Source organism: Orcinus orca, chromosome 12 (assembly GCF_937001465.1).
Source record: "Orcinus orca chromosome 12, mOrcOrc1.1, whole genome shotgun sequence".
NCBI lineage: Eukaryota > Metazoa > Chordata > Mammalia > Artiodactyla > Delphinidae > Orcinus > Orcinus orca.
The window spans coordinates 36,323,906-36,336,278 of NC_064570.1; the positions used below are offsets into that span (position 1 = coordinate 36,323,906).

The window sequence follows — 12,373 nt, forward strand, 5'->3', positions numbered from 1 at the left end:
CAAATTCTTGACTCGAGCAGCTAGAAAGTTGCAGTTGCCATTTACTGAGATGGAGAAACTATGAGAAAGCCCATCTTGGGGACAGGAGAGTGCACTGTGCTGGAGAAGCTCACTAAAGCAAATGAAGACATTGCTTAGGAATTTGGATATAGACCTTTTCTCATAGTTCTCCAGACTTTGTTGATCTGCCTACTGATTGCTGCTACCAGCAAAACTTGTATCCTGTTTGGAATTCTAAGTTGAGTTTGCTGCAGAAAGAAAAAGCAATTCTTAAAGCGTGAAATCAAATGAAAAGAAAAATAAATGAACCATCTTAGAAAGCTTTAGATCCTTTAGCAAAACTGGCCCCATAGGTATCCAAATGGAAAATGGGCAGATTTTTACTCAATTATTCCCTGTCTACACAGGTCATTGGCCTTCATTCCTTTCAGAAGCCCTCATCTCTAACAGGGGCTCTCCACAGGGTCTCTCAGGCCCCTGGAGATGCTTCAGAATTTCTTTGGTAGGGGAATGTTCAGTTGTCACAAAGGTGGCTGATACTGGCATTTCAGGCTGTTCTTCAATGTTTGTGACATCCCACACAGAAGAGATTTAGGTTCCACCCATACAATTTTCTGACACACTAGACATTCATATAGGTGAAAATCTGTTTATAAATATCTGAACATGTTACCTAATTTCATTTTATATATAAACGCAAAATAATGTTTGTATGGTTTTACTAGATAATTTTTTAGTTACTGTATAACTACGGTGTAAACTGAGAAAGAGTGATTGTATTCAGAATCTAACTTCATTTTATATATAAGCCCCAAAGAGGTATGTATGATTTTTTTTTTAAATTTTTTTTTTTTTTTTTTGCGGTACGCGGGCCTCTCACTGTTGTGGCCTCTCCCGTTGCGGAGCACAGGCTCCGGACACGCAGGCTCAGCAGCCATGGCTCACGGGCCCAGCCGCTCCGCGGCATGTGGGATCTTCCCGGACCGGGTCACGAACCCGTGTCCCCTGCATCGGCAGGTGGACTCCCAACCACTGCGCCACCAGGGAAGCCCCTGTATGATTTTAATGTATCTTGAATTTTCTAGCAATAAAATTGTATACATTCATATGTACATATGCAGACATATATAAGCATACATATATATACACACATATATATACACATATACACTAATTTTGTCCTCATTTTAAAATGTCAGATAAAAACTATAGCTATTGATAATATTTAGGCTTCACTTCATGGTTTCTTAAATCCAAATTTATGCATTTTAAATGGGTTCAAAAATCTGCTACTTTTTGTCTTTTAATGTCATGGTACCTGAACATTTACATGTTGAAATACATATTATCTCATTATATTTGCACTTATTTTTATTCTATATTACGAGGACAATATATTGATTTTTAATGAAATGTTATATGTACTCACATTATACATTTAATCTCAGACAGTAAACAAATATTGAAGTTATTAGTCATAAAAATGGGGCATTGGATGAAATACAGTTTATATCCTATAAAACATTTGTCACCAAACAATCAGGCTCTTCTCACAACTAAGGTCTAGGTTTTGGCACTTCAAGAAAACAGTAGCAGTGATAACCGCTGCTTCAAATTTAGTGATTTCAAGCAATCTGGAGAGTTAAAGTGGGTAATTAGTGGTCAAGGAGAAGCTATTTTATTTTCTGCAACAGGCACTATTTAAAAGCAGTCACCAGCTGCTGAACATACTTTTGCAGCGATGTGTGAAGTGCTAGAGAATTGCAGGATTATCTATAAAATCCAACATTAATACCCTAAGTTCTTTCCTCAGTAACCATAGGCTCTATAGCTATAGCTCAGATATAAGAGCCCACAGACAGGGTTTGTGCTAATTTGATGTGAACAGGAGCAAATTAATCTTTTCTCTGAATCAATACATTTTTGCCAAAAGCATCCTATTACAGGATTTAAGAGAATAAAATATCTGAAAGGAAATCTTTTGACAAGCAAATTCCTTTAATTCCAAATTCTCAATAAATTATGAATATAATGTACTTTCCCCTGCCTGCCTTTTGGTTCAGTTACTTAACCTCTCTGAAACTGTTTCTATATCTTTAAGTGGTGGTAATCACCCCTTTCTCACAACTTTCCTTTGAGATTTAAATGAGACAACAAATGTAGCTCACATACTATTGAACCTATCATTTTATTATTACTGTGAAACACCTTCAAGTTTTATCAAAAGGCATTTAATAGTTAAGATTTGGAGGGCACATTGGAACTTAGCATCTTAGTATCACATCTGAGGATCTGATGAGATAATATGCGTGTAAAACTGCAATGGAGAGTAATATGTAGTAAATATCAGTACATGTAGATAGTATTGCCATTATTATTACTGTGCTAACACTACAAAGAAAGACACTACAAAGAAAGACAAAGGCATTTGTATGAATAAAATAAAGCTGGCATATTAGAACTCAGCACTCCCTGCTCATATCTTGGCATTTCTTAAAAAAAAAAAAAAGTGACTGTCCTGTCTCCTAAAAATAGGATATATGTTGACCTTGGAATAAAAATAAATGACTTAATTACCCTTAATTCATAAATCACATTACTTATATATTAGCCTATGAAAATGTATAACTTCCTAATTAATTATCCCTATTCAATGTTTTGTAAAATGTCCTAACTAGAGATATGTTATTACTTATATAAGAGAAAAATTAAAGTGGTCAGCTGCATGTCATCTAGTTGGCTATGACTATATTTGTACCACATTATATAAATGTTTACATAAGTATTTCTCTTATCTGACATTAAGGAAGAAGGTAGTTTGGGGTAGGGATGTTTGAGGAATTCCCCTTTAATTTTCCAAATTATGAAAAGCTAACCATTTTGAGAAGTATTAACACCAACTTTGCTTTAGTAAGCCCAGTATTCTTAGAAACATTGAACTTTTACCTGAGGAAGGAAAAAGAAAATGTAATAGTCAAATCCTTAGAGATTGCAGAGGCAAACAGAGATGTGTAAGCAGCTCCAGAAAGCTGTGATGTTAGAGTTCTTCTGTTCTCTTGTTAGGTTTTACTTATTTTTACTCATGAAGTATTTCCAACATTTAAGATTTAAAGATGATAGTATAACAGACATGCATGGATTTACCACTGATATTTAATAATGTTAACATATTACAATATTTCTTTCAGAAATATTTTTGAAGAGATAAAATTTTCTTTATATACTGCCTTTTTTATAAAATTGTTTCTTAACTTTAACTTCCTGCTGGCTTTAAACTGGCTCGCCTCAAATTACTGGGTAAAAGGGCCTGAAGGTGTGTCCAGCTCTCTTTTGAAAGTACGTATGTTAAAAAAATATACTCAGAGGGCAGAAATCTGGCCTTTGTCGAGTTTTGAATGTTAAAACCCCATTTTAAAAAACATTTTAAATAGAAAAACATGATATAGCTAAAAGATAAAACCTGGTTAACTAACACTAATTGACTAGTATTAAACCTTTTGAGGAACAATCAGAAGATTGGATCATTAACCATTCTTACAGAGTTCTCATTCACATTCCTGAAGGTTCATGATTGTTTTTATCTTTAATGATGCTTATTATAATATCAGACAATAATATTAGAGATTTCTAATTCTTCTAAAATCTAAAATTGTTCAGGCCTTTAGAATCATCCAGCTGGGGTTTGCTATGACCTAACACACATTTATTAATAAACTAAAATAAATAATAAAAAGACTTTCGGGGAGTTCCCTGGTGGCCTACTGGTTAGGATTATGGGCTTTCACTGCTGTGGCCAAGGTTCAATCCCTGATTGGGGAACTGAGATCCTGCAAGCCGCACAGTGCTGCCAAATAAAAAAAAATGACTTTTTATAAAGTATGCGTTGAACAATAAAATTATAGGTGGTTGCCATTTTCTGGAAAAAAGGAAATGATAAAATAATTTCTTTGTTTTTTGCTTTTAATTTAGTTAGTGGGGTATTACTGTACCATTTAAAGAACTATCAATGTATACTTTGGAATAGTTTAAGTATTTCAGGCTTTCAAATGATAATATATATTAAAAAAAATTTGCACTTAATATTGTTTCCAAAATTTTTTATGAACAATATAAATCTAAAGTATACAAACGAAACTGCTTACAACTGCTTACTTATTTGTTTTGTATTGTATAATCTCATGTTTGTTAATTTTTAGGTGTGCATCTCACTTTTCACTTTCTTTGACAATTTTTTTTCTTATTAACTCAGAGTTTAGTATCTAATCTGTGCTATAAGACACAAGTCTCAAATGAATTTTTGCATAAAACTGAACAAATATTCTAATACCTCCAACAAAATTTAAATCTGCTATTTGCTTTAAATTTAATTTAAAATTATCATGAACTAGATTTAGTCTTGTGGTAACTATTTTCCAGAGAGACATTTTAAAATTAGCATATATTTCTGGTAGGTTAAGAATTTATACAAAATAGAAGACACATTTTGAAGATAAAAATTGGTGTCTCACAAGTGACTGAAGAATACTATGAATTAAGGAAGCAATGAGACTCAAAAAAAATGGCTAAGAAAAGTTGATCTTACTATGCTACTATTAATTTTTCATAAAAATGTCCTATAAATAAATGACTTCCATAAATGCTTGTATATTTTTACACTAGTATTAAAAAAACACACTTATGAATAAGTATCTTGATTGTATATGGGAGAAAAAATGTTTTAATACTCATTCTGATTATCTGCCAAAATTCAATTATAAATAATAATTTTGATTTCTCAGCATAAGTCAAATCTCTTCATAATATTATACCATCTATTAAACTGATCTTTCCACTTGAGATAAAGATAAAAACTCATTACAGGATAAATAATAATTATAAGCTAATGAAAGAAAAGTTGGTTTATTTGGAATACTAATTGAAATAATGAATTGATTATCAAACCTTGTATGGATGCGAAAATTTTACAAAAGCATAATCATTTAAGACTCACCAGTACAAGCACAGAAGTTTTTTTAAAAAATTAGCAGCTACAAGATTAGGGAGCTCAGAAAAGAGCTCTTATATATATTAATTTAACATATGTTTAGAGAAAAATTACAAATCAATGGGTAGGGGGACACATTTAGATTAGATGCTATTAATTTGGAAAAAATTAGTGTATGTATCCAATGCATAATAAACATCAAAATAAGTAATGGGTAGATCAAAGAGTTAAAATATTTAGAAATTAAATACTAAAAAGAAAGAAAGAAAATAGACCATTTATCAAGCTTCTGGATGATAGATAACTTTTTAGGCTTAGTAGTAAAATATTTATAAAAGATATATAAATATAAATATATTCACATATCATATATATGTGTGTGTTTATGTGTTCTTTCTTTCCAAAAATAAAAGGAATGATATATTTGGTCAAACACAAATTTTTAAAAATTAAAAAAATGCACACACATAAACCAATTAAGTTTAAAAAAAATTATCACTGATATAAAAGAAAGTAATAAAAGATAGGAAAAAATATGTCAGAAAAGGAATTAATATTTTCAAATAGAAAATAGAGAGCTCATATAGTTTGATAATAAAAAGTATCCCCAACCTGACCTAAACAAGTGGGCAAAGGATATGAACAGATAATTCAAAAAGGGGCATTTCAAACTCAAAAATACATGAATTCGTACTCAATCTAAAAGCAAACAAGACAATTCAAAATAAAAGAACAAAATATTTTTAAAGTATTAAATATGCATTTAAAAATACTTGAACTGCTAATAAGAAATGATCATACAGAAATAGGTTCTCAGATTTTTCTGGTGGAATTATAAATTGTTTCAGTCTTTTTAGAAAGCAAATTGGCACTATGTACCAAATACTGAAAACACTGATATCCTTTAACCTAGTAATTCTGTCTTCAGGAATATATGCTTTTAAGGGTCCAAAATATGGAAAAATACATATTCAAGATGAATATCAATACACTATTTATAATATATAGATATTTTTTTAAAAACCCCGAACACCAACAAAGCCAGCTTTGGTAACTAATAGCAAGAAGGATATTTAAGCAAATATTACTTAGTTAATAAATGTTACGAAAACTATTTAGTAACATAAGAAAGGTTTGACATGTTAAATGGAAAAACAAAGCATATCAAATTATCCCCATACTACGATTCTATTTTTTTTAAAGCTACTTAAATAGGGGAGAGACCGAGGAGACACTAATATGTTAACAGTGAGTATATTGGAGTGGCAGGATTCTGGTGAATTTTTTCCCTCTCTTTTCCAAATTTCTATCATATGTTATATGACCCTTTATGAACAAAACAAACATTTAAAAATCAAAATAGGGCTTCCCTGGTGGCGCAGCGGTTGAGGGTCCGCCTGCCGATGCATGGGACACGGGTTCGTGCCCCGGTCCGGGAAGATCCCACATGGCGCGGAGCGGCTGGGCCAGTGAGCCAAGGCCGCTGAGCCTGCACGTCCGGAGCCTATGCTCCGCAATGGGAGAGGCCACAACAGTGAGAGGCCCGCGTACCACACACAAAAAAAAATCAAAATAATTATTAAAATTATGAATCAATCTAAGCAAATATACCTGTGCAGGGTACATAAATATACTTTGGTCACAACAAAATTTTAAACATATTTGATCATTATTGAAAACATATTCATATGAAAATATATAATTCTTTTGTTCACCTGGAAGCACTGTGTGAAATTTTTTTCATAAATTCCTAGCATCTTCCTTTTTCATATTTATAAATTTTAAAAGATTATTTATAAAAATAAAGCCTTGGAATATAAAATACTAATAGACTGAATAACATCTCCTTGTGGATTTCTAGTATTAGAGAGGCTTCATGGGCAAAAATATAATTTTATGGTCCAACAACAATGACAAAAAAATCACAATTAAGAAAGTGCAAAACTTTAAAGTCATATGCTTATAAAAGCCCTGAAACTATCTGTATTCAAAACGAGTCATAAAATATGACTTAAGCTGACATAAATTTTATGGAACCTGGATCTCACCAGCAAGTACATTCTCCACTACAAGGTAGTCGTGTAAACTCATTCCAGGGTTCTTTGGCTCCTTCCCCTTCAGCTATTTAAAAGGTAGTTCATTTTCAAACCCCAACCTTTTAGCTATTATTTCAAAAGAGAACCAGCGTGTATGCATCCTCTTAGCTGTTTATCTATATTTGTAAAAACTGTGGGAGCTGTTAGTGCATTCAGTAAATTCCTTACAGCTGGGTGCTTTTTCTTTCAATACATCGAGTTCATTTAATGTTAGATTGAGGGATTACAGTAACAAACGTATGTTTTTATGTATTACCTCAACTCATTCAGAAAATCCCTAACATATAATGCTGCAGTGGTCCTCATTTAGCGCTCATTCTTAGAGCCAGGCCAACTGGTAATTGTTTCACAGCTTTCCAGAGGGATATAAAGTATACTTAAGAACAAAGTGTCAAGCAGAATGACTTAAACAGCACTACTGAATTCCTACTGGCCTTTATTTAGTTTGAAACTGAGCAGTACCTCTGAGTAAATTGGAAAGGCAACAGAAAGGGGGAAAGGCCTCATCTTCCCATTGTTCTTCAATGGGTAAAAAATAAAAATCTACGGAGCAATTGATGCAGTGATCTGAAGCAGCCTTACTAAAACACCACTGTAAAGCAATTATACTCCAATAAAGATGTTTAAAAAAAAATCAAAGGGATAATTGTAAATGAATTTGCCTTCTACATGGAAAACAAAGAAAGCTTTAACTCAAACATCTGTAGACGTCACTTTTAAGAGAGCCAGGCCATCCAAACTATTTCAAAAATTTCTTCCAATTGCTAAGAACATAACATGTTCCAATTGCTAAGAACATAACATGTTATTTCAGGCAATGCTTTACTTACTATACATATAAACTAGTATGTGAATTTGGTGTAGTGAATCTGTGTATTATATTTATTCTCATTTATAGGCTTCAGAATATACTTCTACTACTTCAAGCTTCATTCACATGATTAATTTAAAAAATTTTCCTGATAATTCAAATTTCATTTATCTTGGTGCTAAGCATCCTGGAAGGAATTGCAAAATTATTCTTGAAAGAAAATTAGGCCCGGTTTAGACATGATTATCAAAAATAAATTTGGCACAAAATGGAAACCACACGTGGTGGAGTGTACATATGCATTTACATACATATAATTTTCTAAAGTGAGCTTTAAAAAAACCCAAAAACTTCAAACTTCAACAGACCCCTATCCTGTAAGAGTCAAATCCAAAGTTTTCTGGCTGGATTTACATGCTGATTTGTCTATAGGAGATCGTTCCCTGGCTGTCTGCATGGTTGACTTTCAACATCTAGGTCTCTGCTCAAATGCCTGCTAACTCTCGATTACTTGCATGAAAGTAAAATGGGATTCATAAAGTCCTGATTTTAGCTCTTAGCTTCTACGTCACCAGATTTACAAAAAGGGAAATGACCAGTTTAATGTAATCCTAAAGTGATAAGCAATGGCAGAGGGGAAAAATCCCACAGGATTACAAGGATTCAGAGCCTACCTAATTGAGAAGTGATTAAAGTACATGTTGGCAAACTAGAAATAATACTTTATATCATTTTTATATGAGCTTTTTCCGGTACACACATCTCCATTTTTAAATGGAAAATTAGAATTTTGAAGCTTAAGATCCATATTTACACGTAGCCTCCTTAAATTCTGAAATGTAATGTAAGAATATACATTGTTTACATATAAAAATCTTCATTTTAGTTATGTAATTACTCTTCTAAAATGAAACAGCAAATATTCTTTTTCTCCACCTCTGCATTAAGAAAGTTATACAGAGACTTCACTTCAATATTGTAAATAGTATTGTTCAGTGATAGCCAGATGCACGTGTTTGTTTCCTTCCCTCCCGAAGTTTGTCTCACCTTGCACTTCGGACACTTCTGGGCGTTCCTCTGCCCATGCTCAATTTCGCTGGCCCAGTGACGCAATAATTTGTCTCCTTTTTTGTACTCCTTGCAGTTAACACCTTCATGCCAAGGAGAGTGGCACTTAAAACACCAGACGAATTGGCAAGTGGGGCACTGGATCTGCATAAGGAAAAGTAATATTAAGTACTAGTAGATATATTAAATTGTCTAAAAAGATAAGAATGGTGATGCTTAGGGAAATTAGCTAAAAGGCTATAATTGGTCCAAATTTAAAATACCTCCCCCTATACAAAACTGAAACTAGAATAAGATATGACTGTTCTGTTATCAAAGGAGGAAAGAATTGCTTTGGCATGGGTGATCTGACTGTTTGTAGACCACACTAGAATTAAACCCTTCGGATACTCTGGAAATCAATTTGGCCTTAAGAAAACCCCCTAGATTGAAGCACAGAGTAAAATCTGAAGGCTCACAAGGCCTCAAATCCACACTCAGGCTTCTGCCCTTGAACTCGTCTGTCCCTTGAACCAATTTTCCAGGCATTTCCATCGCTCTTCTTACCAATGGCTTCATTCACTTTTATAAAATCAAAGCTCCACAGATGCTTCATCAAATGAAAAATGCACTGGCAAATAAACTACTATACCAGCATTTGCTATGATAATGGATATCCATGGTTTGCTATTAATCTAAGGGAGGTTAATTATAAAAATAATATAAAGGATCTTATTAGAAATATATATGTATGGTGGTCCTGTGGCCTGTACCTAGGAAACCATCAGAAGATGTCTTCGTATGTTCACTATGTGGAGGTGTATGTGAAAATGCATGTGTATGTTTTGAAAATATCTGTCTTCCACTTGACATGAAAGACACTTTATCTGACTTCCTGTATTTTGAATAACAGTGCAGCATCCCATTCTCTCACCATATTTCTGGTCCTCACTCTCTACAAACATATGAGCATAACTTGACTTTCCCCGTTCTGTTTGATTAAAGTGAATTAATAAAATGTCTCACTATAAACAACTGACTATTCTCTGTGCTCCTGCAAATTACTTCACTAAGCATGACTGAATTTACTGACTACACTTTGAAGATTAGTTAGAATTTCCTTTGGTAAACTGTATACAATATCACTACTTTCTTTTTTGGTAAACCACTTTTTTGACAATGGTGGTTCCAATCTATAGATTAACTGAGTGGCAATTACAATCAGCTCTTATGTTTATACCTCAAAGCACAGCAGTATTCATCTATGTCAAGGATAGATAATGTTATTCCTATGCAAATATGAGTAACAAAAATACTTTCTCTTTTACTTTATATCAAAACAAAATAGTATTTTGTCATAAAACTCTAAAAATCTTCATGTTTATTTATTAAAATGCTGTTATATGGTAATGTTTATACTGCTGCATAACATGCATAATTTATCTTTATCAACGAAATAATGCTGTAAAGTCGATATGAACATCATAAGTTTACAGATGAGGAAACTAATGCTCACAGATATTAAATAACTTGCCCAAAGAAACATAGCAAGTAAAGTTCTCTGACTTCAAGGCCAGCATTGTTTTCATTGGCCAAAACAATTCCTCATACTAAACAGCATTCTTGCTTTGATGACTGAAAACCAAAGTGTAAAAGTCAAAGAAGGTCATGTGGTTAATCTATTCAGTAAATCAGAATTCTATACGACTATCAACATAAGGTGAATTTTGAAAATCCCTTTCAAGATTTCACTCCCATAAATTAGGAGACCCCTTGTTTTTTTTTTTAAAGGATGATACTATTTAGTCATTTAAAATAGCCATTTTTGCCTTTTCTGATCATTAAAGTTAATATAAGTTATTTTTAAAGTAAGAAGAATGAGTCGAAGCGGGTAAACTCCAGATAATAAAACAATGTAAAAAGATCACTTAAAACAATGAAGAATACATGTGAATATTACATGGGGGCCTACGTGAATGTAATTTTTGAATGTAATGAATGAAACGGGGAAGTCGAAAAGACTCACTTTTCCTCCTGCTTCTGCCACTACGTCAGAAGGGCTGGAATATTTAATTCAGTTCTCTTCTATTAGACATTATACATAATTCTAAATTACTGAACTCTAGCATTGTTAAAAAAACCAAACCTCTGGTTTTTAATCAGTCAGTCTTAGATTATACTTATGAAATGAATAGTAGAAGAATGACTGTAATGGGGGCTTTGAAACTGTGATTAACTCAAAGGATGTCAGACATTATAATGGTTCAAGGATCTCTGTGACCAAGTGCTGAACTATCGTATCTATGGATCTCTAATGAAAACAATTAGAAATGTAGGTTCTCCTAAGAATGATAAGGAATCTAATACTCGGTGTCCTTCCCAGGGACTCTGGCTCCCAACTTCACATAATAAACAACTAAGTTTCACTGCCGATCCTCACAGACAACACAGACTTGGTTGCAAACTATGAAAGGAGTTTTGCAGCAAGCTCTCAAGTGAAGATAAATAATTTAAATTCAGACTCGCCTGCTTACTGTCTCACTGAAAACATTAAAATAACTACTGCCTTGCTTTGGATTAAAATAATACAAGGACTAATCACCAATCCCAACCACCTTGGTATTCAAAGACTGCACCTGAATTGTTTAAATACTGACTTTTTGGTTTGAAGATGCCTTATTCATTCCAACCGTAACCATATTCAAAATTGTAGACATGAACACTGCATCTTCCTCCACACGAAATGCCGTCTCACAGCCACAGCCGTCCCACACAGAGTGCCTGCCTCCTGAGTCATTATATTCACACAGCGGTCACCACACTCTATGCTGGCTACTCAAAGTGTAGTTGGGGAAGCGGCAGCATCGGCAACACCTGGGAGCTTGCTGGAGACAAAGAATTCATGTCACACCCCCGACCTACTGAACCAGAGCCTGCATTTTCGTCCCCATGTTAAAGTCTGAGAGCATTGCTCTGTATCATGTGACCCCACAGCACTGGCCAAAACTGATTACACCAGGGATGAGTCCCCAGGCTAAAAGCAGGGATCTACTTGTGGGCAAGAAGCCTACGAGGTGGCTGGCAGGAGCTTTGGGCAGAGCATGTTCCTTGTTGAACAGAGATTAGCCAAGACAGATTTTCTCTCTTGAGGAATGAAAAAGGGATACACGTGCACTCTACCTTGGCTGCAGAGGCAAAGACAGAGAAAAGCTAAATGAACACAGTGCAGATCACTGGAGAAGGGAACAGCAGTCATTTTCACTTCTAGTAACACAACAGAGGGGCTCTCATGTCCTCAGAGCTAGTGTCTGGTTCTCCACGAGGCCCGCCTGGGTGGCAGCTGAGACTGCTTTCTTGCCCTTCCTACTACTTCCCGTACAACCTTATAGTAAAACGCGTTAAGTGAGGGGGCTTGAAAGACAGCAAAGCTCTGCT

At 34.0% G+C, this 12,373-nt stretch overlaps 1 protein-coding gene across 2 annotated transcripts in view; it reads right to left on the reverse strand.

Annotated features, from left to right (window-relative positions):
- The window catches only part of RNF217 (ring finger protein 217), a 128,185-nt gene that overhangs the window by 24,146 nt on the left and 91,666 nt on the right, over positions 1-12,373 (reverse strand). For both annotated transcript variants that reach the window (XM_033407898.2, XM_004263860.4), the window contains exon 3: positions 8,939-9,103. In XM_033407898.2, coding sequence (XP_033263789.1) covers positions 8,939-9,103 — 165 coding nt within the window. The remainder of the gene's footprint in view (positions 1-8,938; positions 9,104-12,373) is intronic.